Here is a 25,817-nt window from a genome sequence, read left to right as displayed (position 1 = left end):
TCTAAACCATTATAACGTCATGTCCAATGTTTTTTTTTTTTTAAGTTTGGCACTTCTAGCGCCTCATGTGCTACGAAAAACTATTGCCTACGCCAATTCCAGGGATTAGTTGCCAAGCGGACCCCAGACTCTAATGAGCCGTGGCAAAATGCCGGGACAACGCGAGGAAGAAGAAGAGGACTTCTAGCGCATCATGTCATATGTATTTTCTGTCATATATGTATGTCACGTCTATTTAAATGATTCATTTTCCATATTATGATTTTAACCAAAATATTTATTCCGATCAACCAAAACTTTAACCAAAGTGTATTTTTTTCAGATCCTGTTTTCCCAAAGTGCCCATCTTGCCCCAACCTCCCCAGTGACCGAACGCAAGCTAAAGCCACCCGTACGTACTGTGCTCCCCTTACTTTGACTCTGCGCGAGTAATCTGTGCCTCAACTGACCAATTTTCTCCTCCTCCGTCGGCTCTGGTGGTACTTCCTCCGTCTGCGGACCTCGCATCAGACCGAGGAGTACGCCAAATATGTACCTGTGGGTAAAAATGGATAAGACATTTGCGATAAAGTGCGGAAAGTTATATATCGTTTTTTTTATTTTGCATAAGGAAAGGGGTAATCACAACAAAAGGTAAGGGTTATCAAGGGTAGGGCGTGTTTTTTTTTTATTGAAAAACACTTTTGAGTAATAAGTTACAACAAATATGTAACAATTATATAGCAAGGATATATCGTCAGGTGACAAGCAAAAGACACTAAGTACCACCACAAGTTTATAGCCATTATGAACCGTATGACTGCTAAAATAAGGTTGATTTTTGTTTAATTTTTTTTTAATTTGTGGTTTTTGCTTGTAACCTGACGATATATTAACATTCTTTTAGGTTTGTAAGTAATAGTTACTATTTTTTAAAGCGTTTTCAATAAAAAGCCTTTGCTAATGCTAAAATAACGAAGTATAGGTATGCTGTATGTATATAAAATCGGGCGACACAGTATCTGGTTTATTATTTAATTACTGTAATTTCGATCCAGCTCTCTTAATAATCTAAATTACTAAAAATACAATAAAAAATCGCATCAGAATTTAAGGGATTCCATCATAAATAATATAATTGTGTAACATATTAATGTTTATAGCATTAATTATTAATTTGTTTGTCGCTGGTTTAATATTGTCAAATAAACAGTTAAATGTAATAAACAAATGTTTCGTACGAGAAAAAATGTGGGTAATCGTGCATTAAAGTAACCGAAGATGTAAGTGATATTAAGGGAAGGTGATGAAGTAAAAGATTAATAAATATAATATTTGTAAGAAACTGAATTCTAAATCGGTACCTACTGTTATCTGTTATCTTATCAATATAAATCAGTACAAAACAGAAAGAAAACCAGACAGCACATTTTGAATTATATTGAATGTTGGATGTGATTTTGCTATAACCAAATGAAAAAATATATATTTTCAATCTATGATTTACTTTTAAAAAAGCACTGAAGGTATTTTTAACATGCCTATAACTTCACCAAAAAAATAAACATCAACTAGTCGTTGATTCCCAAAAAAGTACAAGACAAAGCGCTAAACGAAGGTGCTTCAAGTAAAATCTATAAAATTTGAAAAAAATATGAACAATATGGACATTACAAATATATACAGTTATGAACTCTAAACACGTAACAATGCATTTACCAATGACTGTGCACCAAAACGTAGCGTGAAAACATGACGGTCCATAAATATTTTTGAAAATACATGTCAATCCTTGTTTCCATATACTAAAATGATATTTAGAAATATCAACCTCAAGTATAGTACTAGCTCGTAAGATGATGAATCTTACTTATTTCGCAGTGCAATGTTTTTCTTATCAAAAGAAAAACATTGGACTGTGAAATAAGCAACCGTATTATTTATCTTTAATCGTTTGAGAAATGGAAGTGAAACCCGTTTAATACAATAAATATCATTTTAATATATGGAAACCATAAAAGAGTTTAACATGTCAATGAAAATTTTTAAAAATGTAAAAAAAAAAAACCAAACTGGTTTTAATAGAATTAAAAAATTTTGGTTAATTTGACTCAAAATTATGTGTAGAATGTATTTTGATTACAATAGTTATCTAGAAAAATCTAAGTATCTAAATTAAAATCGACTCTGAAATACCTACCTATAAACCCAAAATTTTCAAATTCTGACAAAAAATAATAAATATATTTACAAAGTTTTACCTGACAACCACTAAGCACGCATAGCCCATGTAATAGAACAAATAGAAGAACATCTTGAAGAAACCAACGGCCAGTTCGGCCGGCGGCATCTGCTGCATGTCTGCGATTTTAGACTTTATGTTCGCTGGGGATAGGGACGAGAATGCGGTGGCAAAACCGTCCTTTATGGATTGAAGACCTCGGCGGAATGGGTCTTTGCCTTTGCTGAAAAAATGTGAGAAAACAAATTACATCAATTTTGTAATATCTACCTAGTTACATAAATGTATACAATGTATACATATATAATTCAACTATAATTTAATAAGAAATAGTACGCAAAACTCTGCGTAAGGGGCGCCACTAGAACATACTGAGGCCTTACCGGGAAACACAAAAATCATAAATAGGTGGCGCTACAATACCTAGAATACTTGAGAAAAAAAATGTAATCATAGATTTGCGTCAAGGTTTGCCTGTCAATACATGAACCATTGCCATATGATACATGTACTGACAGGCAAGCCAATATACTGTATGTAGAAATAGTATGCTATGTCATGTGTTTACTAACCTTAGTTGTAGGAAGACTAATTAATGTAAATGTGTAATTTAATATAGTATAATGTAATTACTAACAAACTATATGGGCCTATTTGACCTGAAATAAATGTATTGAATTGAATTGAATTGAATAGACAGCGCACTTCACTCCGTCAATAACGCCTAGGTTCTTAGCTACTCTAGCGCTACTCTGGAGAGATTTGGAACTATTATTTATAGCTGACAGCTGGACACTTTAGCAACAGTTCTGCTTCTGCCTAAGGAGATTCTGTTCCTTGCCTCTACCTTCCATATTCATTTAGCTTTTTTGACACTGTCGTCTTCATAGCAACCACCATAGCAAATACTGCTTTTTCTAGTCTTCCCAACTTTCTGTACCATTATTAAGTATCTCCGACTCGGCCATCCTGATGCGAGTCAGTCCCCATAAACACAAATTTGCGAAAATTGGATGTATGTCGAAATATGGTGCTTTTTCAACATTTCTTATAAATAGTACTCACTTCTCATCATCGTCATCTCCCAGATACATGTACGCAGCTTCCCTATTCTTCTGCCCTCCGCCCTGTTCCTCCGAGGCAGCCATCAAACCAGACGCGTGCGTCATTTCAAATATGGCGTCCTCGCAGAAGTTGACGAAAGCTTCCAGCTTTTCTTTGTCACCACCCTCTGTTACTATGCTGTAGAAGAAAGCACGTTTAGATTCCTGAAACAAAAAAACATTGTTAAGAAGCTATGAACAAAGAAACATTGTTAAGAAAAAAGTGTCCGCTAATGTTCCAAACATTAGCGGACACTTTTTTCGAATTATACGATTTAAGACGCATTCATCTTCATTCCCATCCCAATTATATTAACCCATTAAATTCAATCGAATTTATCAGCTCAAATGAGCTTGAGGTTTTAGAATTAAAAGTGAATTTTAATTATTGTTACCCACCCGATAGCGTGACCGACTTCCACCACCGGAGGGATTATTGGTTACTTTTTCTTTAGTAAACGACATCTATTGCAGTTTAAAATGGGTTAAACTTGAACTCTGTATCTTTAGGTATTAAAAAAAAAGGTAAACAAAATCTACCCTCATATGGCTCCTTAAGCTAGTTGAGGGTAGATGAAAACATTACATGATCAAATAATGTAGGTTTAAAGGCAGGTCGTTCAGTGGCAGATCCAGGCGGTTTTGTATTTGGTTGGTTAACAAATAAATATTATAATCGTAACTATCCGAAAATTTATAAATTGTTTTTTAACTTTTATTTAAATTATACCTAATGATACAGAGTATAATTAAATACCTAATATATTTTAATTCCCAGTAGAGTTACCTTAATCTGCGGTTTCTCCCACTGCTCGATATTCTCCTCCTTGATCTCGAAGTAAACTCGCTCGATACGTTTGGAGCCGCCCATGATCTCGATGCGGCCCAAGAATGGCTCGAAGTAGTTGAGCACGGAGCCGGCGGTTTCCAGGAATCGGGCCAGTCTGAGGAACGAGAACTTTTCATCACACTTGCTCGAAAAATATCTTATTTCATGCAGGTGTACTGAAGGACAAAGGCCTATATAGATCTCGTGTGTGTTTTAGCTTTTTTTTAATTATGTCACTAATTCATACGGACCAAAAAAAATAGGTATAAATGAGTTTTACTTTTAAAATAGTGACGTTTATATATATTTTTGGGTATGTTTATAAATTTTCAATTTGATAATTTTAATAGCTGTTTAAAATTTTATTACACAATGGCTTAGCCATTGTGAAGGCATAGGCCTTCGATGCCTAGCCTGTCAAAAAATGATAATATGGAGGACGAATGTTTGAAATACCACCGTATTAAGAATTGTTTCGCTTAAAATTTAGTTTTTGCTTCGCAATTGTGATGAAAAACATTGTGTATTACTCCGGGGGTAAGAATATTGCACATTGTAGGTACTATGTATTATTCGACAACAAAGTAAGATTGTTTTCAACACGAAATCACGTCTTCATTCAATCTCCTACACTGACTCGTGGACGCGGTCGCAGAATCCTATGTACCTAGTCCATCTTGCCATCGTGTTATTTCAGTGAGGCTTTATCTCTGCTTAAAGTGTCTTAATGACCCGAGAGATGGCGCTTTCAAGCAGCCGGTATTCTAATTCACCCTATTAAGATTTTGTTACAAATATACGAGATATTCATCGTTTATACGCGTTAAGTACTTTATGTAGATGAAATAGTATTTATTAATACAAACGGGTGGAAAAACAATTAAAAACTTATAAATAAAAAATTTGTCCCAGATCGAGACCGCTTGGCAGGGTGCCCAGAAGGCTGGCTGCATTGCCCCTCTGGATAGCAATGCTTATCCGCTGGGCGAAGTACAGGCCAGCCCTCTGGTCACCCGAAGCCTCTATGAGGCGTTTTGCTAACTCCTTATAGAGGTGGCGCGCGCTAGGCCCCCACGGCCCTAGGGTTTCAACCCCAAACGCCGCAAATATGTAACTACTGCCGAGGTTGACATACTTGCGACGCTTGAGGCTTTCGGCCGAGGATGCGGCCGCACCAGCGTCAACTTTGGTGCCTGGAATATGGGACGGTGCCAGGGTACCTACGCATGTAGCATCCCAGACAAGGGGCCGTCCCATACTCCAAGGCACCAACGTCATTCCATCAGGCCTCTTGCCATCATCCCTGACCAGGCCGTTGGGCTCGAGGACCGCCGGCACCTTGGCACTAACAAAGGCCCTACGGATGACGTCATTGATGCTGGCGTGCCGAGGTATCCTCCCAGCACTTCGGCTGCAAGAGAGGCCGTGGTGGCCTAGGTTGTCTACCATGAAGCCGCATTGGCATCGGTGAGGCATGTTTGTTGATGCTCCTTTTCTAAGGCAAGTGGCCAACCGGAAAGTTGAGTTGTCCAGCAAAGTTCCTATTGTTGGTGATGGAAGTGCCTACAACCACAGACCCGACTCCCACTCCGCTGTCGCAATGAGACGAGCTCGATCTGTTGGACTTAGTGCCGTCTCTAGGAGGCTGTTCCTTGTTAGACGACAGAGAGGCTCGTCCCACTGCCTTTGCGAGCATGGGTTGACAGGTGGGTCTGTGTTGGGGCATGTTAGTGACCATACGTTCTTGGCCTCGGAACAGTGCGCAGCCTCCAGGACCCCAAGAGAAGGGGCTAAAATTTTCCCGATAAGGTTTTGAGCACCGTGTACCGAAGCCAAGAAAGCAGGTAGCGCCACGCTGGAAATTTTGCGGATGCCCAGGCCACCGAACCTAACGGGCAGGCTAGCCTGGGTCCAAGTTCTTTCCCCAAAAGATATGTTGAAGACGGTGGTGAGAGTTTCTAAAATTAAATTGTCCAAATTTGAAATCAAAGTGGGGTGTTTCCAAAAGTGTGATCCGCGAAGTATGTATGTAAATTTTGGAACAAAAAGACAATGTTTCATTATACAATAAGCCGAATGTATGTTAATTTTAGTCAAACGATGTGAAGATGCCTTGAAATTTTGAATTTTTGTATTTATAAAATTTCCAAAAGATTGGTCCAAGATGGGACAGCCAAGAAGATGAAGCGTTTCTTTTGTAATAATTTTGATTCCGGGGGCAAGTTGGTTAAATTGTTCCAATGTGCGTTCTTTGTTTGGGCAGGACTCTGTTACAAAGAGTTCGCATTTCGAGAAGTTGGGGGATAGGCCGATAGCTATGAATTCAGTTCTTAATTTTTCTAAGTCATTTAAAACTGAAATCGCTTCACCGCCAAGGGTCCCATCGTCTAGATACCAAATATTTAATTTTGAATTTAGATTCTTGATTATGGGATGAATAGCGAGGCTGAAAATTGCTGGACCGAGGGGGTCGCCTTGTTGACAACCTACGGAAGATGCCAAAAGGTTAGATTGGTATAATAATTTTGAAGGAGAACTGTAACACTGCCAAAGAAAGTTAAAGGTAGCCGGATTTTTTTCTTTTATTTGAGTCAACAAGGCACCCCTGTCTACTGAATTAAAAGCATTGGAGACATCCACCTTCAGAAGAACCTCTCCCGCTTGGTGCTCGATGTACGTTCGCACGGCATGGACAGCGGCTTCGCAGCCGCTTTTGGAACCAAAACCGAGCTGCACAGGCTGTAGTTCCGAACTAACTTCTGTAAGGATGGAACGACAGGCAATTTTTGCAGCAAGACGGCGCAAGGTAGTGCCAACCGCAATTGGCCGAATACCACCGTCTTTTTTAGTTAAGGCAAGGCACAAAGATTGGCCCCGTACAGCGTGCCAGTAATCTCATGAGGGACTTGACCAGCCAACATGTAGTTTACAAGGGCAGTCAAGTCCCTCAAGAGAATTTCTTTGGTGTCACCACAGCCGCAGTACAGAAGGTCTTTAAGGTGCTGTGGTGACATGCCGTCAAGGCCTCCTGCAGAGCCATTTGGGAATGACATTATGGCACCAAAAACATCCTCGGTGAAGAGTGGGATCGTGAGGTTGTGGGGCGTCAGGAAGGCGGTGGTTCATATCCGAAGGTGGATGTTTAGCATGTAGGGCTGTGAGGGTTTCCGAATTGGCCGGGGCCACTGCATCGTCAGAAAACAATAGGCGGGCGGCACCTTTGACGTCACCATCGGAGATTTTAGATTCGACTTTTTTAAACACATTGTCGCTTAAGTGTCTAAAACCATCCGTGGCGGGGTAAGGCGAAACATCACAGCAGCAGTTATCTTTAATTATTTTTGTGAGTGACTTTGCGCTCTGATCTGGTTTTATGTGAAGTACTCTGAACGAAAAAGTAAGTAAATTCTCCCAGCTGCGAATGGAGTTGGTTGTAATTATAAATTTGATAGTATCACTGAGAAATCTAGCGACGGACACGCGCGCACCACGTGGTATGCGTTTCAGAACCGGGCGTGTATTTTTTAAGTCGCTCAGAATTTTCCAAAATGGTATATTCGGATTAGATACCTGGGAATTAGGGGTCGTTACGGCAATGGGTTGAGATGACGTAGGTGTAGGTTGGCTCTGTCGGTGTTTTTTTGAGATGTGAATGTTGAGGCCTCTAGGGCCTTTAAAAAATCGCGGTTCTGAGCACTCAGGGCAGCGAACATCGTTTTATATATGTGCAAGTAATTTTGTAATTAATTTACCTAGATTCTTTAACTAAACGATATCCGATATCTGTTATCGCGCTGTTAAGATTTACCTTGAAATGTTAACATCATAATATATTTTTAATATACAGTTATTTTATAAAGGACTTACCTAGCTTCTGGTTTGCTTATTGAAGCGATTTACCGAAGACAATATCGTACTTTATTGTCACAATTTCACCATAGATGGCGCTACTGTCTTACACAATACAACTCTACATGACACTATTAAAACTTGCATTTGATTTTTAGTTAATATCTGTTTTTTTTATATATGTTTTGTATTTGTATAGTCTAATTAATCGGTGTATTGGCATATGCTGTAATATCGTGTAAATATATGAAAAAAAAAAATTACTTACCTAGGCTCATTGGGCATGTGCTCCGACAGGTTAGTAAGTAAAATAGCCAAGTTGAAACCAATCTCCTTCGCTGGTTCGTGGAAGCGATCGCAGAATCCTATGTAGTCCATCTTGCCGTCGTGGTTCGTCTCGCAGCAGGCTAGAAGGAACTCTATCTCCTCGCTGTAAAGATGAAAATTGATTTAGGTGAGGTTTCTATAACGTGCATAGTAAGTCTCTGAGTTTTTCACCATTCATGCCAACACCATAACTTTAGAAAATAAAACTTAAAATATTAAGAACAAGGTATTTAACTAAAATTGGTATAAAAAGAATGGAATTATTTAGTAGCGCGCTAAAACGTCCTTAGTGTACAACACTAAACTTACGGAGTATAACTCTTCTGCTGTTCCATCTTCTCCTTGAAGTCCTTGGGCAGCACCCACCCATCATTATTAGCATCTATTTCCAGGAAACTCGCGCTGGAAGTCAAGTCCTTCAGTTTGAGGAACATGTCGAAGTATTTCAGGATCAGTTCGACATTGCCGGCGCTCTCGACCAGGGTGTCCACCATCTGCTTTCCAATTGTACCTGAAGAAAGAAAAATGTCTTTCTTCAATACGCTTTGTTACATACAAATTGATTAAAGGACAATGGCAACTTTAAATCAGAGTTTTCAGTAAGATCTAATTAGAAATGAGGAGAACCAAGGTCGTTGACATAGCTCAGAGAGTTGCTAGACTTAAGTGGCAGTGGTCTCATAGAACCAAAGGTTCCTGGAGCTGAAAGGCTCCAATAAGGCAGACCGACAATCTGGTCAAGATCGCAGGGAATCGTGGGTGAGCAAAAGATAATTAGGAAAATGTCTGAAAAGAATTTAAAGGATTTAGTCCTTGTTTGCAACATCTGCGCCTGATGATGTCAGCAGTTCACCCCGACTCTCTGCAAAGAGTACAACGACAAAGAAGATGTAGTCCTTTTTTATCTGAAATATAAACATAAAGTTTACCGTTAACAACGTTCCCCTCAAGCATAGACAACATCATGGTGATCATGTCTTTCTGCAGGTTGAGGAGTTCCTTCAGAAGGTCCACCTGCGATGAATGCTTCGACAGCTTATCTTGCATGTGCGAGAACAGGAACAGGAAACCGCCTACTGCGTCCCACAATCTGAAAAAGAAACAGAATAATATTTATCGTAGTTGTGGGAACTAAACGCTAGAGAGCTGTGTAAAAAAATGTAGTTTTTTTTTCATAAATTTATTGCAACTTATTCGACTTATGAGCCGAAGCGTCTCTTAAACCCTTAACTCCCATCGAGAAAAGTTACTTTTGCAATTTCATATAAAATATTTAAAAAACTCCTGTAAGATACAAGTTTTTGATATTTTATTTCATTAAATAGATTTTTAAAGGGTCGGCAACGCGCATGTGACACCTCTGGAGTTGCAGGCGTCCATAGGCTGCGGTGCCTGCTTACCATCAGGCGGGCCGTACCGTGCTTGTTTGCCACCGATATGGTATATAAAAAAAAATTAACTAATCCTGAGTCAAAATATTTATATTGAAAAGGACCCAATAAATTTATGTAACCGTGTATTCTATCTTAATTTACACCGCGGTGCGCCGGTTTCGTATGTAGCTTTGGTCAGAACACGTTGTGATGCTTCAGATGTATATTTAAGATTTTAGCAAACCATTATAATTTAAACACAAATTTATTGTTTTTTAAATATTAGATCGAATTAACCTTTTGAACGCTTTATGTCATAAACACAAACATCACTCAAACGCCAAGCTCCCGGGCGCAAGGTAGCTAATGTAAACCTTATTCGAAAGTGTGAAGGTTACTTTGACAGCGTCCGCCACGACACCTATAGGTGTCCTTGGCGCTGCGGGCACGACTAGTAACGACGCCTTTAAGGGTTCTTGGCGTTCAAAGGGTTAACAATATAGAAAATGTATGTACCTGGAATGCGCCAACGCCTGCTGATTCTGCGTGCAAGGTCCCTGAATGACTTCAGTGAGCGTGTTGAATACTTGTGACGCGACGCCGATGGCCTTGAAGAAGTTCGCCTTGCCCGCCGGGTCTATCAGCTCCTGTAAATTATTATAATAATCAGTACTAAAACCAAAATTTACAAATCTATCAATGTTTGTTTTAGACCGATATTAAAATGCTATGGAATATACACGGTATTTTTATTAAATTCCGTTAACTTCAGCGTATGGCAAAATAGATTTAAGGAAACTAAATAGCACAGTTAATTTTCTAAAATTTGTTTTTTTAGTATTATTATCTTTTATAGAAAGATGTTAAATGCTGTTGCTGTATAATGAATAAATAAATATTATAGGACATTATTACACAAATTGACCAAGTCTCACAGTAAGCTCAAGAAGGCTTGTGTTGAGGGTACTTAGACAACGATATATATAATTTATAAATACTTAAATACATAGAAAACACCCATGACTCAGGAACAAATATCCATGCTCATCACACGAATAAATGCCCTTACCAGGATTTGAACCCGGGACCATCGGCTTCGTAGGCAGGGTCACTACCCAATGGGCCAAACTGGTCGTCTGTATATAGCATTGTTATAAGCGCATTATGTTATGTATAACTCTACCAAGCAATTGAAAACCATGACATATCAATGTCATTTCGAACATCAATCGTCCGAGATAGTACTTGGTTTTAGTAGCAATTATGTATAAACTCGTACTAAGCATATCTATATATGTAAACAGGCCCTAAGGCAAGTTTACACGCTCGTAGGGGCCTTATCAGATATAAATAAATTATTAATTATCTCGAAAATTGAGTTAATTGGAATACCGGTGTTTTTGAGAAAGTAACTTTATTTAAGCTCAGGAATGTACTCTTGAAAATAAGGGAGTTAAAAAAAACACAGTGTATATGATAACCTACTAAGTTCAAAAATGACAAGATCATTAGGTATAAGTTAATCCACTATCCAAACATTTCTGGCTATGGAGTTACCCCAAATAAGGATACCTTATGACACAATAGAGTGAACATTAGCGAAGTAAACATGTTACAGAGCTCCACTTTCACATAAAGATTCAGCATTTTCTGTATAGAAACGTACCTTGCTGGAATAATGCCAGTAGAAGTCCATGATGGACTCCTGTAGCCGCAGCAGGTAGTCGACGGTGCAGATGACTACGTTGACCGTAGTCGTGTTACCGGCCTGGGTACGTAGGTAGTTCTGCCATTCTGCGTAATACACAATTATATGAACACTATGCAAATATGTATTATAGAGCTAAGACGAATTCAATGACAGGTCGTGCGTTCCATCCAAGCCGGACTAAAACAAAACCTCTTAAGGTACATTTTTATTAGAATCCATATAACAGGGGACACTAAATGGTTCCGGATGCGGACCGCCGACCTATTTTTTATTATTATTTAATAAACCAAGCAAGTAAACCAACCGTCCATAGGCTACCGTGACTGGTTACCACTAGGCGGGCTGTGTGCCTGTTTGCTACAGACGTAGTATAAAAAAACTCAAGTAGAAACGGACCGCTACTTTTTTTTTGTTGTGTGTGTGTGTGTGTGTGTGTGTGTGTGTGTGTGTGTGTGTGTATGTGTGTGCGTGCGTGCGTGCGTGCGTGTGTGTGTGTGTGTGTGTGTGTGTGTGTGTGTGTGTGTATTCTAGTACTCCGATCTTCTCCGTTTCCTCATAGGTTTCAGTTTTAAGCCATTTAGTGAGATGTAAATTACATTCGTGGTATGATTCTGAGTGAATGTCTAATTCTTTGTTGATTTTAGTATAAAGGTAGGAGGACGACTTTGAGTTAAAAATTATAACATTAAAATACAATGATATGGAAGGCAGTTTTGCTTCTTATTTGGTCTGTCAATCTTTTTAGTTGTAAATATGTAGTCCCAAAGTTTACGAATAGTCGAAAAGTCCTCTGTTATTTAGCAATCGGGTACAATTGAATGTCGATGTAATATTAATTCGACCATTATTTTGACTTTTTGTTTTCCTGTTTATCCATTTTGATACTTTATTTGGCGCCGTCAGTATTTGATTCTAACTATACTTACTTTGTTCGTTAGATGATGAGCCTACTCAAAAATAATTCAATGAGCTTACCCAAGTTGTGTCCTTCACAGGTCAGTTGTATGAATCGGAACAAGGCACATGTGAATTCGGCGTCGTGCATATTCTTTTCACCCGCCGCGCCTTCCAGACCCACGCCGAGACCTGCGAAAGCATGATGTTAATTAACATAATCTAAATTGCAATCTCTGATGCGAAAGCACCTTACTGTACCTTGCTGCATTTATTGTACTTTATTTAATGTGCAATAAAGTTTAAAATAATAATAGTAATAAAGCCAAAAACAGTGATTAAAATCAAGTTCATCATAATATAGTCAAATCGGTATCTTTTTTCCAAACTGTTGAAACGATTTGCCACTATGGAATTTATGTGAAACATGACACAATGACGTCACGGTCAAGTTGCCTACACTTTATAGTTCTGCACGATTAAAAAATAGAAATTGTGTCTAAAAATAACTTCAGTCTACGTTTCTCAATGAATGTTCGGGTGCTTTATTTCATACATGGTGTGAAATAATTCATTTTACAGTACATATGGTGCTACTTTGTGCACTAGTGCGAAAATTAGCACATTACGTTACTATGTCGAACATTTAAAGGGCCATATGTACCTACTGTAAAACGTTGTACAATACAATCATGTGCGAATAGGTAATTCGTAAATAGTGTCGATTTAAAACACTCCCTTCGGTCGTGTTTTAATTTATCGCCACTTGTTTCGAATTTCCTATTTTTCGCACTTGTATCGTAATGTACTATTACAGTACATATGATATTGCTTTACCACACTAGTACGATAATTAGCACATTACGTTACTATGTCGAAAATTTAAAGGACCATATTTACTGCAAAACGTTGTACAATACATGTGCGAATAGGTGATTGGAAACTCGTGTCGATTTAAAACACTCCCTGTTGCGAATTTCCTATTTTCTGCACTTGTACCGTAAATAACTATTAAATACAGTCAACATCCCTATTATCAAATCAGAGATGTTAGAACTCTCTGTCAAAAGAGCGAAACAAAATAACGTTAACATTGTCCATTCCAACTTAGTTTCGGTGTGTCAGTTATCATCTCTTAATTGTGCCAATCAAATAAATTGTCATCCTATATTTTTATTGTCTCTAGATAAAATATTCACTAATAATTATACAGTACCTTCAGCCTTAGTATTCCGCTCGAAAGCATCCAAATCCAGTACGGAGCAAGAGTTCATAAGACCAGCGATAGATGTGAAGAAACCGACGTCTTTCTTGTCTTTCAGGTGATTCAGCATGCCCTAAAACAAAGAAAGAAATCCTTTTAAAACTTATTACCCCATTAAAGATTGAAGCCATGTAGAAGGCGATCGTTAATATGATAGTTGTAACAGTAACACGGGAATGACTCTTACTTAATGATTCTTGCTCTCTTAACTAATATAAACTCGTACAAAGTAGGTGCCAAATTGTAACGTCTTTACAAGGAATACCTTTTGAATCTGGTACGCGTTTACTGTTTTCATTTACACACCTTTTATTTAAGACCACATAAATGACGACCATCATTTACATGCCATTTGTAGCCAGGTAAATGACGATCGTCATTTTTATACTCACTTTCGCCAGGAAGACGCCTACTACTTTGATATCATTTTTAAAGCTAATATTTTAGTCAAATAATTACCATTTGTATGTCAATATTGCCTCCTCGCAGTATAGAGATGCCCAGCTGAAGTGTCTTCATCACCATATCGCTGGGGATGCCCTTGGAGGCCGAGATATGCAGTAGCACCATTTCGGCTACGCCACGGTCTGCGAGACGGGATTGGTGGAAGAGGAGCTTCTGTTTTTCCATCTCTTGCTCCTGGAACATTCAATGTTAAAGCGTTCGTTTTATATATTATAGCATATTGGTTACATATATTTTCATTTTGCGTATGATTGAGCGAGAGTTTCATAGAGGAGCTACCTAACTTAGGTATGTCACAAGTGAATTTAGTTTCACGTCGATTTTTAAATAAAATAAAAAAGCAATATCATCAAGTTGGAAACTATCTCAGATATCTCCTGTATGAAAAGTTAAGACCATGTTATATTTACTATTTCTACAATACATACCATTAAAGCATCCATAGTAGTCAGCTTGAAATTTGATAATAATGTACAAGATTTTTCACAAACAAATCAGAGAAACATAAAATATATTCTTAATCTACCTAAGCCCACACCTTAGTTGGTATTCTTCTGACTAAGACAGATATATAGTAACTGTCATGACATAATTTATGACAGTTACTTCATTCATAGATAATATATATGCTTCGAAAGCTTAAACGAATTTCGAGAAACAGACATTGTAAATACACAAAACAATACTTCGGAGCCACTATTATTTGTAATTAATTAATTTTAACCTACTTGCCATCTCTCTTCTAATTTCTGTGGGAAAAGAAAGCCAAAAAAACTCACATGTATACTGGCTTTGCTCTCTTCCTCCCCGGCAGCTTCCGCCTCCCCACCCCCCTCCTCTTCTTCCCCACCCCCTTCCTCTTCCTCTTCGCCGCAGGACTTCGCTATGATGTGCGCGTAAGACATGTATAGAGGATCCTCCTGGAAATTTAAGATTTGGTGAACAAGGTCGTCTGTACGCTTTAAAATGAATTATTGTATTTTTCCAGGCACATAGTTGGCGGCATCTTTGTTTATAGTTTTAGCGTTAATTTGATTTCTGTACCACTTCCCACATTGACAATAGATAGATAGTAATATAGTATAGCTACAAAAGTAAAAACACCTTAAGCGTGAACTGAATGGTTTTGAGTTTTTTTTTCAAATAAGTCATCTGTGCTATGAGTAACCTAATTTTATTTTTGAAGGAAAAAGTTGCGCCAAATAAAGACCTTTTACCATCACCAATGACAGATGATGATAAAATGATCACCAATGACAGATGATGATAACAAAGAAACATTGTAGTAGTGGTGGTTCAGGTGCTACAGCTATTGCCTACTTTCCAGCTTGGTTTTAGACAAATTTTCCACATTTCCGAACAGTGGCGTGAAAAAACATTTGATTAATGATAGAGACAGACAACAGGCAGGGGGATACTATCAAATCCTTAGCGGCATTCCTAGACTGTAAAAAGTGGCACAGAAATTCAATTCCTTGACTGTACGTTCCACGATTTCTCGAAGACTAACAAGCGTTACCTTGAGCGAGTTGATAAAAAAATGTGTTAAGGGACCAATTATTATTGGGTCGGGATTTGGGTGGGATCTTAGATAAATCGAGGGATATTCATATATTACTTATGGTCACACGTTTATAGCTTTATTAAGAGCTAGCTCGCGCATTTTCTCTCAGCTGGACTGGACCTGCTGAGGAAGACGATAAAATGATAACATACTGTTTTGTCAAGTTACTGTAATACTGTAAACAGTCATTTAATCGTTACCTGTAAAGCGCCAGATCTCTCAGTCATAGCCCCTCTACAGAAAGTGGTGACCAACTGCGTGAGAGGGTCTGGTTTGCCTTCTTCTTCCACCACGTCGCTCTTTTTCAGTTCTGCATCTTCGAACGATTGCTGGAACGTACACTCTATGTCAGTCTATGTTTAGCACCGTTAGGTTCAAAGTATATGCTTAGCATCGTTAGGTTAAATGTCTATTTAAGCATCGTAAGGTTCAATGTCGATGTTTAGCACCGTTAGGTTTAATGTCTATGTTTAGCACCGTTAGGTTCAAAATGACACAAGAATAGAGAGGGAACGTTCCTGGTTCGTTGGTCTTAACATCGATTTGAGGACTGAAAAATCGAAATATCTCTTTTAACTTGGACACAATATGTGTAAATAAGTCTACTTGCTGATGTTATGTATAAAACGAGAAAAAAATTCCTATGATTAATGAACTATGAGTACCTACGTTTTAATATTTTGAATGGAAAACGAGGGCCTAGAACATTTTGTTGAGTTTTAAATTTTATGTAAGTATAAAAGAGAAAGTTATGGCTTTGGGACGAAACTTAATTTAAAGGATGTGTGCGGTATTTTAGTTGTTGAAATAAATACCTTTTCTATTTTTATTTTTTTTGCGCTAATTTTTACAGTACGGATGTCTACCGTCTCTAATTCTCCCTCAATTGTTCAAAGATTAACTGGAAGAGATCCCTTAAAGGCATAAGTTCGCCTTTGTACTAATGATGAGTGTTTTATTTCCTGTTTTGTTTTCATTTCTGTACAATAAAGAGTTTTACTACTTACTACTAAAAGACTACGACAATGAAACTTACAGTTAAATCTTCTATCATGACCTCTTGGCCAATATTTTCTTCTTCCAACCATAGTTCGTAGTAGGTTCTTGCGAATATATTGCACGCTCGATGCCTGTTAATGATAAAATATAAATTTTAGTATACATGTTATATTTTTGATATTTATCTGCATATCTCGTAATGCGGTGGAAAGGTGGTAACATTAATAGCATGTAAAAAGGCGGTAGTGAAAATACTAGCACAGGGGTTGGCAAACTTTTATCCCAGAAGAGTCGACTTCAGACGAAATAGGCAGTTTCAGGAATTTCAAAGAAACAAAACTTTATTTTTTATGTAAAAGTCAGCAAATGAGCACACAGACCGCCTGATGGGAAGCGGTCACCATCGTCCATAAATATAAACAATACAATAATAATTGACGACCGGTTTGGCCTAGTGGGTAGTGACCCTGCCTACGAAGCTGATGGTCCCGGGTTCAAATCCTGGTAAGGGCATTTATTCGTGTGATGAGCATGGATATTTGTTCCTGAGTCATGGTGTTTTCTATGTATTTAAGTATTTATAAATATTTATATATTATATGTATCGTTGTCTAAGTACCCTCAACACAAGCCTTATTGAGCTTACTGTGGGACTTAGTCAATTTGTGTAATAATGCCGTATAATATTTATTTATTATTATTTATTATACCAGGACTTCTTCACTAACCCCACGACGTAGTGCATAGTAAATACCTCAGGAGTTATTCCTGAGGTATTTCCGTTGCTAGATTGCATTCCACATTTTACACGTTCTGGGAAGAAACAAGCTGGATGCCCGTTTAATCTTGGTGTGCCATGTATCTAAGAAGTTTCTCTAAGTGTTCATAGTTTTCGTATATTTAAGAGCCGCAGTTTCAGGTCCAATGAGTGGAGGTTTACCGACCCCTGAACTACGTTATTATTAGATGAAACCCAACACACCGACTCATCTTATAAAGATGCTGTGACCGCAGACAAGCGACGGCGGCGCGCTTCCTTGCCGCACAAAGCAATCTCTTCCAGTTATCACATCGGGGGGCCGGCTTCGTAGCCTGTTAGTTAGTCCAGGCAGCGTGCAAAACCAAGCGCTGTTAGAAACGTTATTTGTTATAGTAATATACACCTGCAGGGAAATAAAAGTTGTTTCTTGTGTGACCGTAAATTTCAGAAATCTATTAGTCGCATGGGGTTGGGCGGTCGAAGTCATAGACAAAACTAAAGACAAGTAAAAGCTATCTATCAAAACAAATTGGTACAAAAGCTGGATGTATGGGTAATAAAATATCAATCTTTTATTACCATTAGATATATAGCCTGTTAAACTACTTTGTCAGTAGAAAAAGGCGCAAAGTTCAAATTTCCTATGGGAAGATAATCCTCGGCACCTACATTTTTTAAATTTGCCGCTTTTTCCATCAGTATGGAATGGCTTGATATTTCTGCTTGTGACTTATGTCTTCATAAACTGATCTCGCCATATTTTTAATTAGGTACAACAGAAAACTACAAATCACTAAAGGAAGAACTCTAAGCACAAAGAAGTTCAGTACATTGACACGCCATTTCCTGACTATCGCACCCGCATAATTATACTGCTATCCCGCTCCTCTAGAGTACGAGTACGAAATTATTTGTGTATAGCGTCCTGACTTATTTAGATTTAGTTTTTGCTTGTATGGAAATAGTACCTTCGTGACATATTTCACAAGATGGCGGAGGGATATTTATCATTATCTTATCTTATATTAGATAGATTAATGTAGGGTAAAACCACTAACAACAAAATACAACACATAGAATTTATAAGTTACTGCACACAATAATCATAGATAGTTAAAGGAACAATGTAGAAACTTTTTTTTTCAGGATCAGTTGGGTTTTAAAGTTAATTCACACGCCACACAAAAATCATCCTTAAAGCTATAGACATAAGGACCTTGTGAGAGAGTGTAAGGACAGACATCTGAAGCAGGCGATGACGGCACGCTTCCGTTGAATAGATACCACAGAGCGGTATACGTTCTTACTCATTTGCTGGGGGTGGTCGATCTAGGGAGGGTAATCGATGCAAAAAAATAAATATATATTAACAAATTCTTAATAAAAAACTAAAAAAAGCAGAATGTTATAATAAATAATTCCAAACTTATTGATGAATTTAGAAAAAGGTACTTTATGGTGTTACCACCGAACAAGATGAGAATTAAGATAGAATACTAAATATTAAACGAAAATAGAAACAGTTTCAGAAAAACAAAATTGACAAAAGACAAAGCCAGAAAACAGGTAGGTAATTCATGATTTCCAGTAATCAGCATCCGGACATAAAAAATAAATAGGTACAAAAACAGTTATTAAAAAATATATAAAAATAGTTTTCATCTTTGATTTCTTATGACACAAACAAACATACTTTTGACAACAATTTTATTCCAAAGTTGTATTTTTTACGCTCTCACTCTAGATGTCGCTTTTTTATTTATCCAAAACACTATAATACTACTTTTTATTGTATAAACGCCGAGCGAAAACCGCATACGGTTTATCTGCCGCCATTGTACATTACATTCGCGTTTCACAGCTATCTAAATACGAGTAACAAGGAAAGAAGGTATCATTTACACTTTAATTTAATGAGTAGGTTTATAAATAATAAATAATAACTAAAAGCGCTGATGGCTTAGCGGTAAGAGCGTGCGACTTGCAATCCGGAGGTCGCGGGTTCAAACCCGGGCTCGTACCAATGAGTTTTTCGGAACTTATGTACGAAATATCATTTGATATTTACCAGTCGCTTTTCGGTGAAGGAAAACATCGTGAGGAAACCGGACTAATCCCAACCAGGCCTAGTATACCCTCTGGGTTGGAAGGTCAGATGGCAATCGCTTTCGTAAAAACTAGTACCTACGCCAAATCTTGGGATTAGTTGTCAAGCGGACCCCAGGCTCCCATGAGCCGTGGCAATATGCCGGGACAACGCGAGGAAGAAGAAGAGTTTATAAATATAATAACTTACCATATGCAATCCGAAGAGTACTTTGCTCATAGCAACTATCCTCTCCACTGTATCATCGATGATCTTGGCTTTCGTCTCCGCTGTGTTATCAGCCACGGCCGCCTTACTCTTCGACCCTAGTTTGCTGAAGAAAAAAAATGAAGTCAATAATCATAGACAGATTTCAAGCTAACATTGGCATTAAAATTATAAATATACTAACACTATAAATGTACTAACACTATATGAGTTTTTAGCTCGAAATAAATGATTTTCATTTCATTTCATTTCATAAATGTCACAAATTGTAAATCTAAACATAAGCATGCATACGCTCACCATATCATAGTTAAATAAGTGTTAATTTCTCATGTAAGTGAATTGTAAATATTCTTATGAAAAAAATAAATTTCCTTAAACCGAAATGTTACAAACGGCCAATCGTAAGATCAGGCAGATCGTAATTTTCCTGCAATGTTTTGACTGTAGCACAGAATAAGTAATAGTACAGTCAAGTGTAAAAATATGGGTGTACACATCTTACTCAAAAATATGTCCCATAGCATCTTATTCCAGTGTAATAAAAGCGTAGTACCATATTTAGGAGACGATTCTCTCGATACATATTTTTGCAGCTGACTGTACTATTGTACAGAAAATAAACTTCCTACAAAACCGAAGTTTGACAGCGATTCAGGGACAAATCGTGTTGTCCCTTTTTAATGCGTGGCACTATCCCTTTCGGATATATAGGGTTGTCAAAGTTCAAGTCATTATCTTATCTGTGGCTGTGCATGCAAAGGGGCGTCAAGTTGTGCCAACCCTAATAATTGCTCGGAGCAATGCTGAGCCGAGAATACCCGAAAGGATCAGTTTCGTCCCCCCTGACAGTAGTAACATTAAAAGCAATAGACAGGTAGGACAGGTTCGTTAGTTTACCTCAGGTGCCCGAACAGCAAACTGTCCAGATATAGGAGCCCTGCTAGCGGACTTCCGTTGACTCAGGTAACGAGACAAAGATTTTCATGTTTCTCGATATGCCTAGTTATTTCACGATCTGCCTGATCTTACGATCGGCCGCCGACATTAATACCGTTAAAATTGGGTAATCATCATGCAAGTGCATTTTTTTATTTCGATAAATCGATGCTGTTGCAGTCAGTGCAGTGTTTTAGCACTTGCAATAGTGCTAAATCATCAGAAAAAACAAAATCGAAGCGAAATCTTTTCTTGGGGAACTGGGGCGGCGCTTGCAGGAAAGGGGTCTCGACCCCCGCTCCGGGTCGTTCCTAGCGCAAAGGTTGTCCATCGCGGTCAACGTGGAAACGCAGCAAGCGTGATGGGCACCTTTGCGTTGGGAGCGACGCGGGGTGGGTTGTTTGACTAGTTTTTTTTTTTTTTTTAGTGGTTAGTTTAGGTTTAGTTTTATTTATAGTTAAGTTTATTTGTTAGTCCTTAAGTATTTTAATGATTGTATCTTTTTATTTAATAAGTCATAAATTAAAATATGAATTTAGAAATCATCAGTAACTCACCAAACAACTAGATAGATGGTAAATACCCTTTTAGATACAATAATTTAATTTATTTTCCTTCTCAAAAATTCCAGCTGAATTAGATTCAAAAGCAAGGCTCGGTAACCGGTTAAATTTCTAAATCGTTTCGTTCGTAAAACCGTTTTTTAAACTGGTCTTTAGGGGAACATTTCCATAAAATTCTTGTCAAAAAAAATTATACTACGTCGGTGGCCGACAAATAACCGGTTTAGAGCAATAAAAAACGGTTATTTTCTATGTCGGTGTCTTGTTTACGCAGCACACCACCAGGCCGGTCGGCCGTCTCGTCGCTCGTCGAATAAGTTTATTTAAGTTACAATAAAGTTCATAAAACGTTTGCGTTCTTATAAAACATCAGAGTAATATCATAATATATCGGCATTTACCGCTATTTTTAAAACCGGTTCCGCGCCTTAGCCAAAAGTATTGTGGTAAAGATCTAGTTAAACGCTAGCGCACAATGTACGGGGTTGCCTTTAACTATCGAAGCGGCTACATTGTTTAACACTAATTTACGCCTAGTATTACAACACCTAAGAAGATAGAAGAAAATTAATAATGAAATTAATTATTTTATCAAAATTTAAAGCTATACATGCAGACCCAATTGTAGAGCAAAATAGCAACATTTACTACGGCATGACATCACTTTTATATCGCCGACGCAAAAATGACAGTTCGAATGCCCCGATTGGTCCAACCGATCTGTCATAAATGATGAGATGGCCATTTGGTAGGCATTTTTATGTATCGGGGATATAAAAACATGGTTATAAGGCGTCTATAACTACAATAACTACAACATCTTTAACTACAGTCTTACTTAGGACCGATTTTATCAAGCCGCCTGAAATGTTAACATACTTTTGTTAAAATCTAACTGTACGAAAATTCTATGGTTTACGGGTTTTTAAGTTTGGTAAATAAATTGACACAACCGAATCCATGGGTCGAAAACCGGTTAAATTTCCGGTACCGGCTTTGGCAATATAATTAATTGAAAAACCGGTACGTCAATTTAAACTGTTAATAAACATCACATATTCTACAAGAAAAATAAGCAGTTTTTATACATTTTTTTTTTTTTATACTACGTCGGTGGCAAACAAGCATACGGCCTGCCTGATGGTAAGCAGTCTCCGTAGCCTATGTACACCTGCAACTCCAGAGGAGTTACATGCGCGTTGCCGACCCTAACCCCACCCCCCTCGTTGAGCTCTGGTTTTATTTTTTTATACTTATAAAGTACTAACACATGACTGAACTGAACATAATTATAGGACCTTATATGTGAAGCACCAGTGGTGGATCAGCGTCAATGGTAATTTTCAAAATATGCTTTAAATCACATTGTCTTTATTTTCCAAAGAGTTCAACTTTTAATATATCTTTAATAACCGGTTCCTTAACCGGCTTTAAAACCGATTTAATGAAAAAAAACAATATTTACCTGTACAAATAGTGTTGCCACGACATCTCGTCCGCAGGATCGATCTTATCAGGCAGGGTGAGCTGGATCTTCGCGAATTCCGCCACGTCTTGTTCTGACATTTTCTGTAAAGGAAATGTAACGTTAGCAAATTTTGTAGACATTTGTATGAATATTGAATGGTACAAAGAGGTCGTGTACAAAAATTAACCGTAGAAGGTCCGATAGCAGTCGTTATAAAAAATAAAGTGCTTGTCAAAAGTTATTAGGTTTATCATTCGTTTCATTCACCCTTTTCGTTGCTCAATTAGGCGCCAGCGATGCTTTATATTGTTATTTATCTCTCAATTTTTATCTACATATACACCGTGTTTTTATTGAATTCCGTTAACTCCGGGGTATGGGTAAGTACGTTTAAAGAAACTAAATGGCATAGTCAATTAAAAAAAAAAGTTTTAAAATATTTTTTATTTTTATAATAAGTAATTAAATGTTGCATATAGCGGTGTTGTAACACGAGCATTACATTTAATTCAACCAAACAATTGAAAACTGTGACATATGAATGTCATTTCGAACATCAATCGTCCGAGATAGCACTTACGTTTAGTAGCAAATGTATACACTCGTACTAAACACTAATCAATATGTAAACAGGCCCTGAGACAAGTGCATACGCTCGTAAGGGCCTTATAAGATAAAAATAAATAATTGATTATCTCCGAAATGTAGTTAATTAGAATACCAGTGTCTCGTAAACTTACTTAATTTTAGCTCAGGAATGCACCCTTGAAATTAACGGAACTAAAAAAAAAACACGGTGTATACAGTGGAACCTCCTTAACTCGAACCTGGATAAGATGAAATCCTCGTTAACACGAAATAAAAAATTAAATTTAAAAAAAAATTAAAAAGAAAATTATAAATGAAAAATTAAAATGAAATTATTAAATGCTATTCCTTTCCCTTCAAAGCTCAAACCTCCATAACTCGAAATATTCCAAATACTGGCAACGATTCCCTTTGTTTGAGACAAGCTTGGACTTCCTTGTCCCTATCACATTACCCAGAGACTACACCATTAGACCAAGAAACCAAGATTCCCTTTGGGTCACTGATCTAGTATGTCTTGCCATTGCTCCTTACCTTGAGGAACCGGTCCTTGCAATGTTGTACCAGCTCCTGTTCTCTTCCCGCGAACAGATTGAGGCCAACCGGGAGGAGACGTTTTAGACAAGCTACCATGAGGGAAGCCTGGACTTCCTTGTCCTTGTCGCGCTTCTTGTCTCGATGCTTCTTCTTTTTCTGCATTTGATTAAAAAGTGGTAATTAAATATCATTATAAAATACCCATGATAAAATAATTAATTATTTTTAAAATTTATTCCAACAACGGAATAAGAAAGGTCCGATGTTTTCATAAAGATGTGAATGCTTTACCTTGCCACCGCCCTGCGGAGCTCCGTCGACAACCGTGGTCACCCTCCTGGTTGCTGTAGGCATGATCAGCACCTGTGTAATTATAATAATATAATAATAATAATAATATAGGACATTATTACACAAATTGACTAAGTCCCACAGTAAGCTCAATAAGGCTTGTGTTGAGGGTACTTAGACAACGATATATATAATATATAAATATTTATAAATACTTAAATACATAGAAAACACCCATGACTCAGGAACAAATATCCATGCTCATCACACGAATAAATGCCCGTACCAGGATTTGAACCCGGAACCATCGGCTTCATAGGCAGGGTCACTACCCACTAGGCCAGATCGGTCGTCATATTTATAATTACGAATAGGTTTTATATTTGATGTATTCTCTAGAACGGTTTGGCACATTTAAATGATCTCGTGTACACCCTTAAGTTTCTTTGCAGTACCAGTAAGATTATTCAAATAATCGACTTTACAAGGGGAAAGTTTAGAACCTTAACTCCACTTACACAATTGCTAGGTTTAAGAAATGCTTAGCTGACATCCTTTTCTCCTCCTTTGTCACTGACTGATGACAATTTGGATTTAAATACGGAAGGTGGACATAAGGAACGAAATCTCCATGTACCAAAAAGTGTCATCAATAAACTTTAAATAGGTGGCGCTACAATACCTAGAGTACTTGAACAAAAAATCAAATCATAGACAGCGCAATTCACTCCGTCAATAACGCCTAGGTTTTTAGCTACTCTAGCGCTACTCTGGAGAGATTTGGAACTATTATTAAAATTTATAGCTGCCAGCTGGACACTTTTGCAAACAGTTCTACCATAAGAGATGCCACTCCTCTTAATTCCACACTCCATAAATTTAAATTTGCAAGGGCCTCAAGCAGAAGATTTTTATTAACTTTTTAGGTACACTAAACAGATATCGTACAATATCATGGCTTAAAAACTTGTACGAGATCCAAAACAAGTGTACACAGCATGCTTTACAAGTAAGCGCAAATGTTATAATAGTACATTACGATACAAGTGCGAAAAATAGGAAATTCGAAACGAGTGGCGATAAATTAAAACACGACCGAAGGGAGTGTTTTAAATCGACACGAGTTGCGAATTATCTATTCGCACATGTATCGTACAACGTTTTACAGTACATATGGCCCTTTAAATGTTTGACACAGTAACGTAATATGCTTATTTGCGCACTAGTGCGCTAAAGTAGCACCATATGTACTGTAAATTAATTTAACACCATAACGTAGCTGTAGTCAATAACATTTGAGGATAAATAACTATCTAAACATTACAATATAAAAGTAATAAACTTTATATTATGAAGATTAAACCTCGCAATTGATCCGTCATTTTGAAGAAAGGGACATTCTGGGGATTTTACACAAAAATAGAACTTGGGTTATTTTACAGCTATACTCTGTATCTTTACGTATTTAAATAAAAATTAACAAAATCTACCCTCAAATGGCTCACAAAACATCACATGATCATATAATGTAGATTAAAGTCAAGTCGTTCAGTGACGGATCCAGGCGGTTTTGTATTTGGTTGGTTAACCAATAAATGTTATAACTACCCTACACTGTAGAAATTGTTTGTTTACTCTTATTTACAGTACATATGTTGCTACTTTACAGCACTAGTGCGAAAATTAGCATATTACGTTACTGTGTCGAACATTTAAAGGGCCATATGTACTGTAAAACGTTGTACGAAACATGTGCGA

General features: G+C 37.5%; 2 protein-coding genes across 6 annotated transcripts in view; one reads left to right on the top strand and one right to left on the bottom strand.

The window, feature by feature from the left end:
- Positions 1 to 25,817, top strand: part of LOC133531045 (uncharacterized) — a 452,747-nt gene that overhangs the window by 37,289 nt on the left and 389,641 nt on the right. The gene's annotated exons all lie outside the window — the stretch shown is intronic.
- LOC133531030 (ryanodine receptor) overlaps positions 1 to 25,817 on the bottom strand; it is a 212,481-nt gene that overhangs the window by 31,064 nt on the left and 155,600 nt on the right. For 3 of the 5 annotated variants that reach the window (XM_061869105.1, XM_061869106.1, XM_061869109.1), the window contains 21 exons: positions 24,060 to 24,131; positions 23,766 to 23,924; positions 22,641 to 22,744; positions 22,014 to 22,037; positions 19,656 to 19,779; positions 18,576 to 18,688; positions 16,637 to 16,730; positions 15,801 to 15,929; positions 14,816 to 14,956; positions 14,031 to 14,210; positions 13,524 to 13,644; positions 12,389 to 12,499; positions 11,369 to 11,496; positions 10,219 to 10,349; positions 9,259 to 9,419; positions 8,639 to 8,840; positions 8,271 to 8,432; positions 4,112 to 4,268; positions 3,287 to 3,489; positions 2,241 to 2,444; positions 414 to 535 (listed from right to left, as the gene is read on the bottom strand). In XM_061869105.1, coding sequence (XP_061725089.1) covers positions 414 to 535; positions 2,241 to 2,444; positions 3,287 to 3,489; positions 4,112 to 4,268; positions 8,271 to 8,432; positions 8,639 to 8,840; positions 9,259 to 9,419; positions 10,219 to 10,349; positions 11,369 to 11,496; positions 12,389 to 12,499; positions 13,524 to 13,644; positions 14,031 to 14,210; positions 14,816 to 14,956; positions 15,801 to 15,929; positions 16,637 to 16,730; positions 18,576 to 18,688; positions 19,656 to 19,779; positions 22,014 to 22,037; positions 22,641 to 22,744; positions 23,766 to 23,924; positions 24,060 to 24,131 — 2,842 coding nt within the window. The remainder of the gene's footprint in view (positions 1 to 413; positions 536 to 2,240; positions 2,445 to 3,286; positions 3,490 to 4,111; positions 4,269 to 8,270; positions 8,433 to 8,638; positions 8,841 to 9,258; positions 9,420 to 10,218; positions 10,350 to 11,368; positions 11,497 to 12,388; positions 12,500 to 13,523; positions 13,645 to 14,030; positions 14,211 to 14,815; positions 14,957 to 15,800; positions 15,930 to 16,636; positions 16,731 to 18,575; positions 18,689 to 19,655; positions 19,780 to 22,013; positions 22,038 to 22,640; positions 22,745 to 23,765; positions 23,925 to 24,059; positions 24,132 to 25,817) is intronic. The other 2 variants (XM_061869107.1, XM_061869108.1) reach the window with 2 other exon arrangements.

This window comes from Cydia pomonella, chromosome 24, assembly GCF_033807575.1.
Source record: "Cydia pomonella isolate Wapato2018A chromosome 24, ilCydPomo1, whole genome shotgun sequence".
NCBI lineage: Eukaryota > Metazoa > Arthropoda > Insecta > Lepidoptera > Tortricidae > Cydia > Cydia pomonella.
The sequence above is the reverse complement of the archived record's forward strand: the minus strand, read 5'-3'. Positions and strand labels throughout refer to the sequence as shown.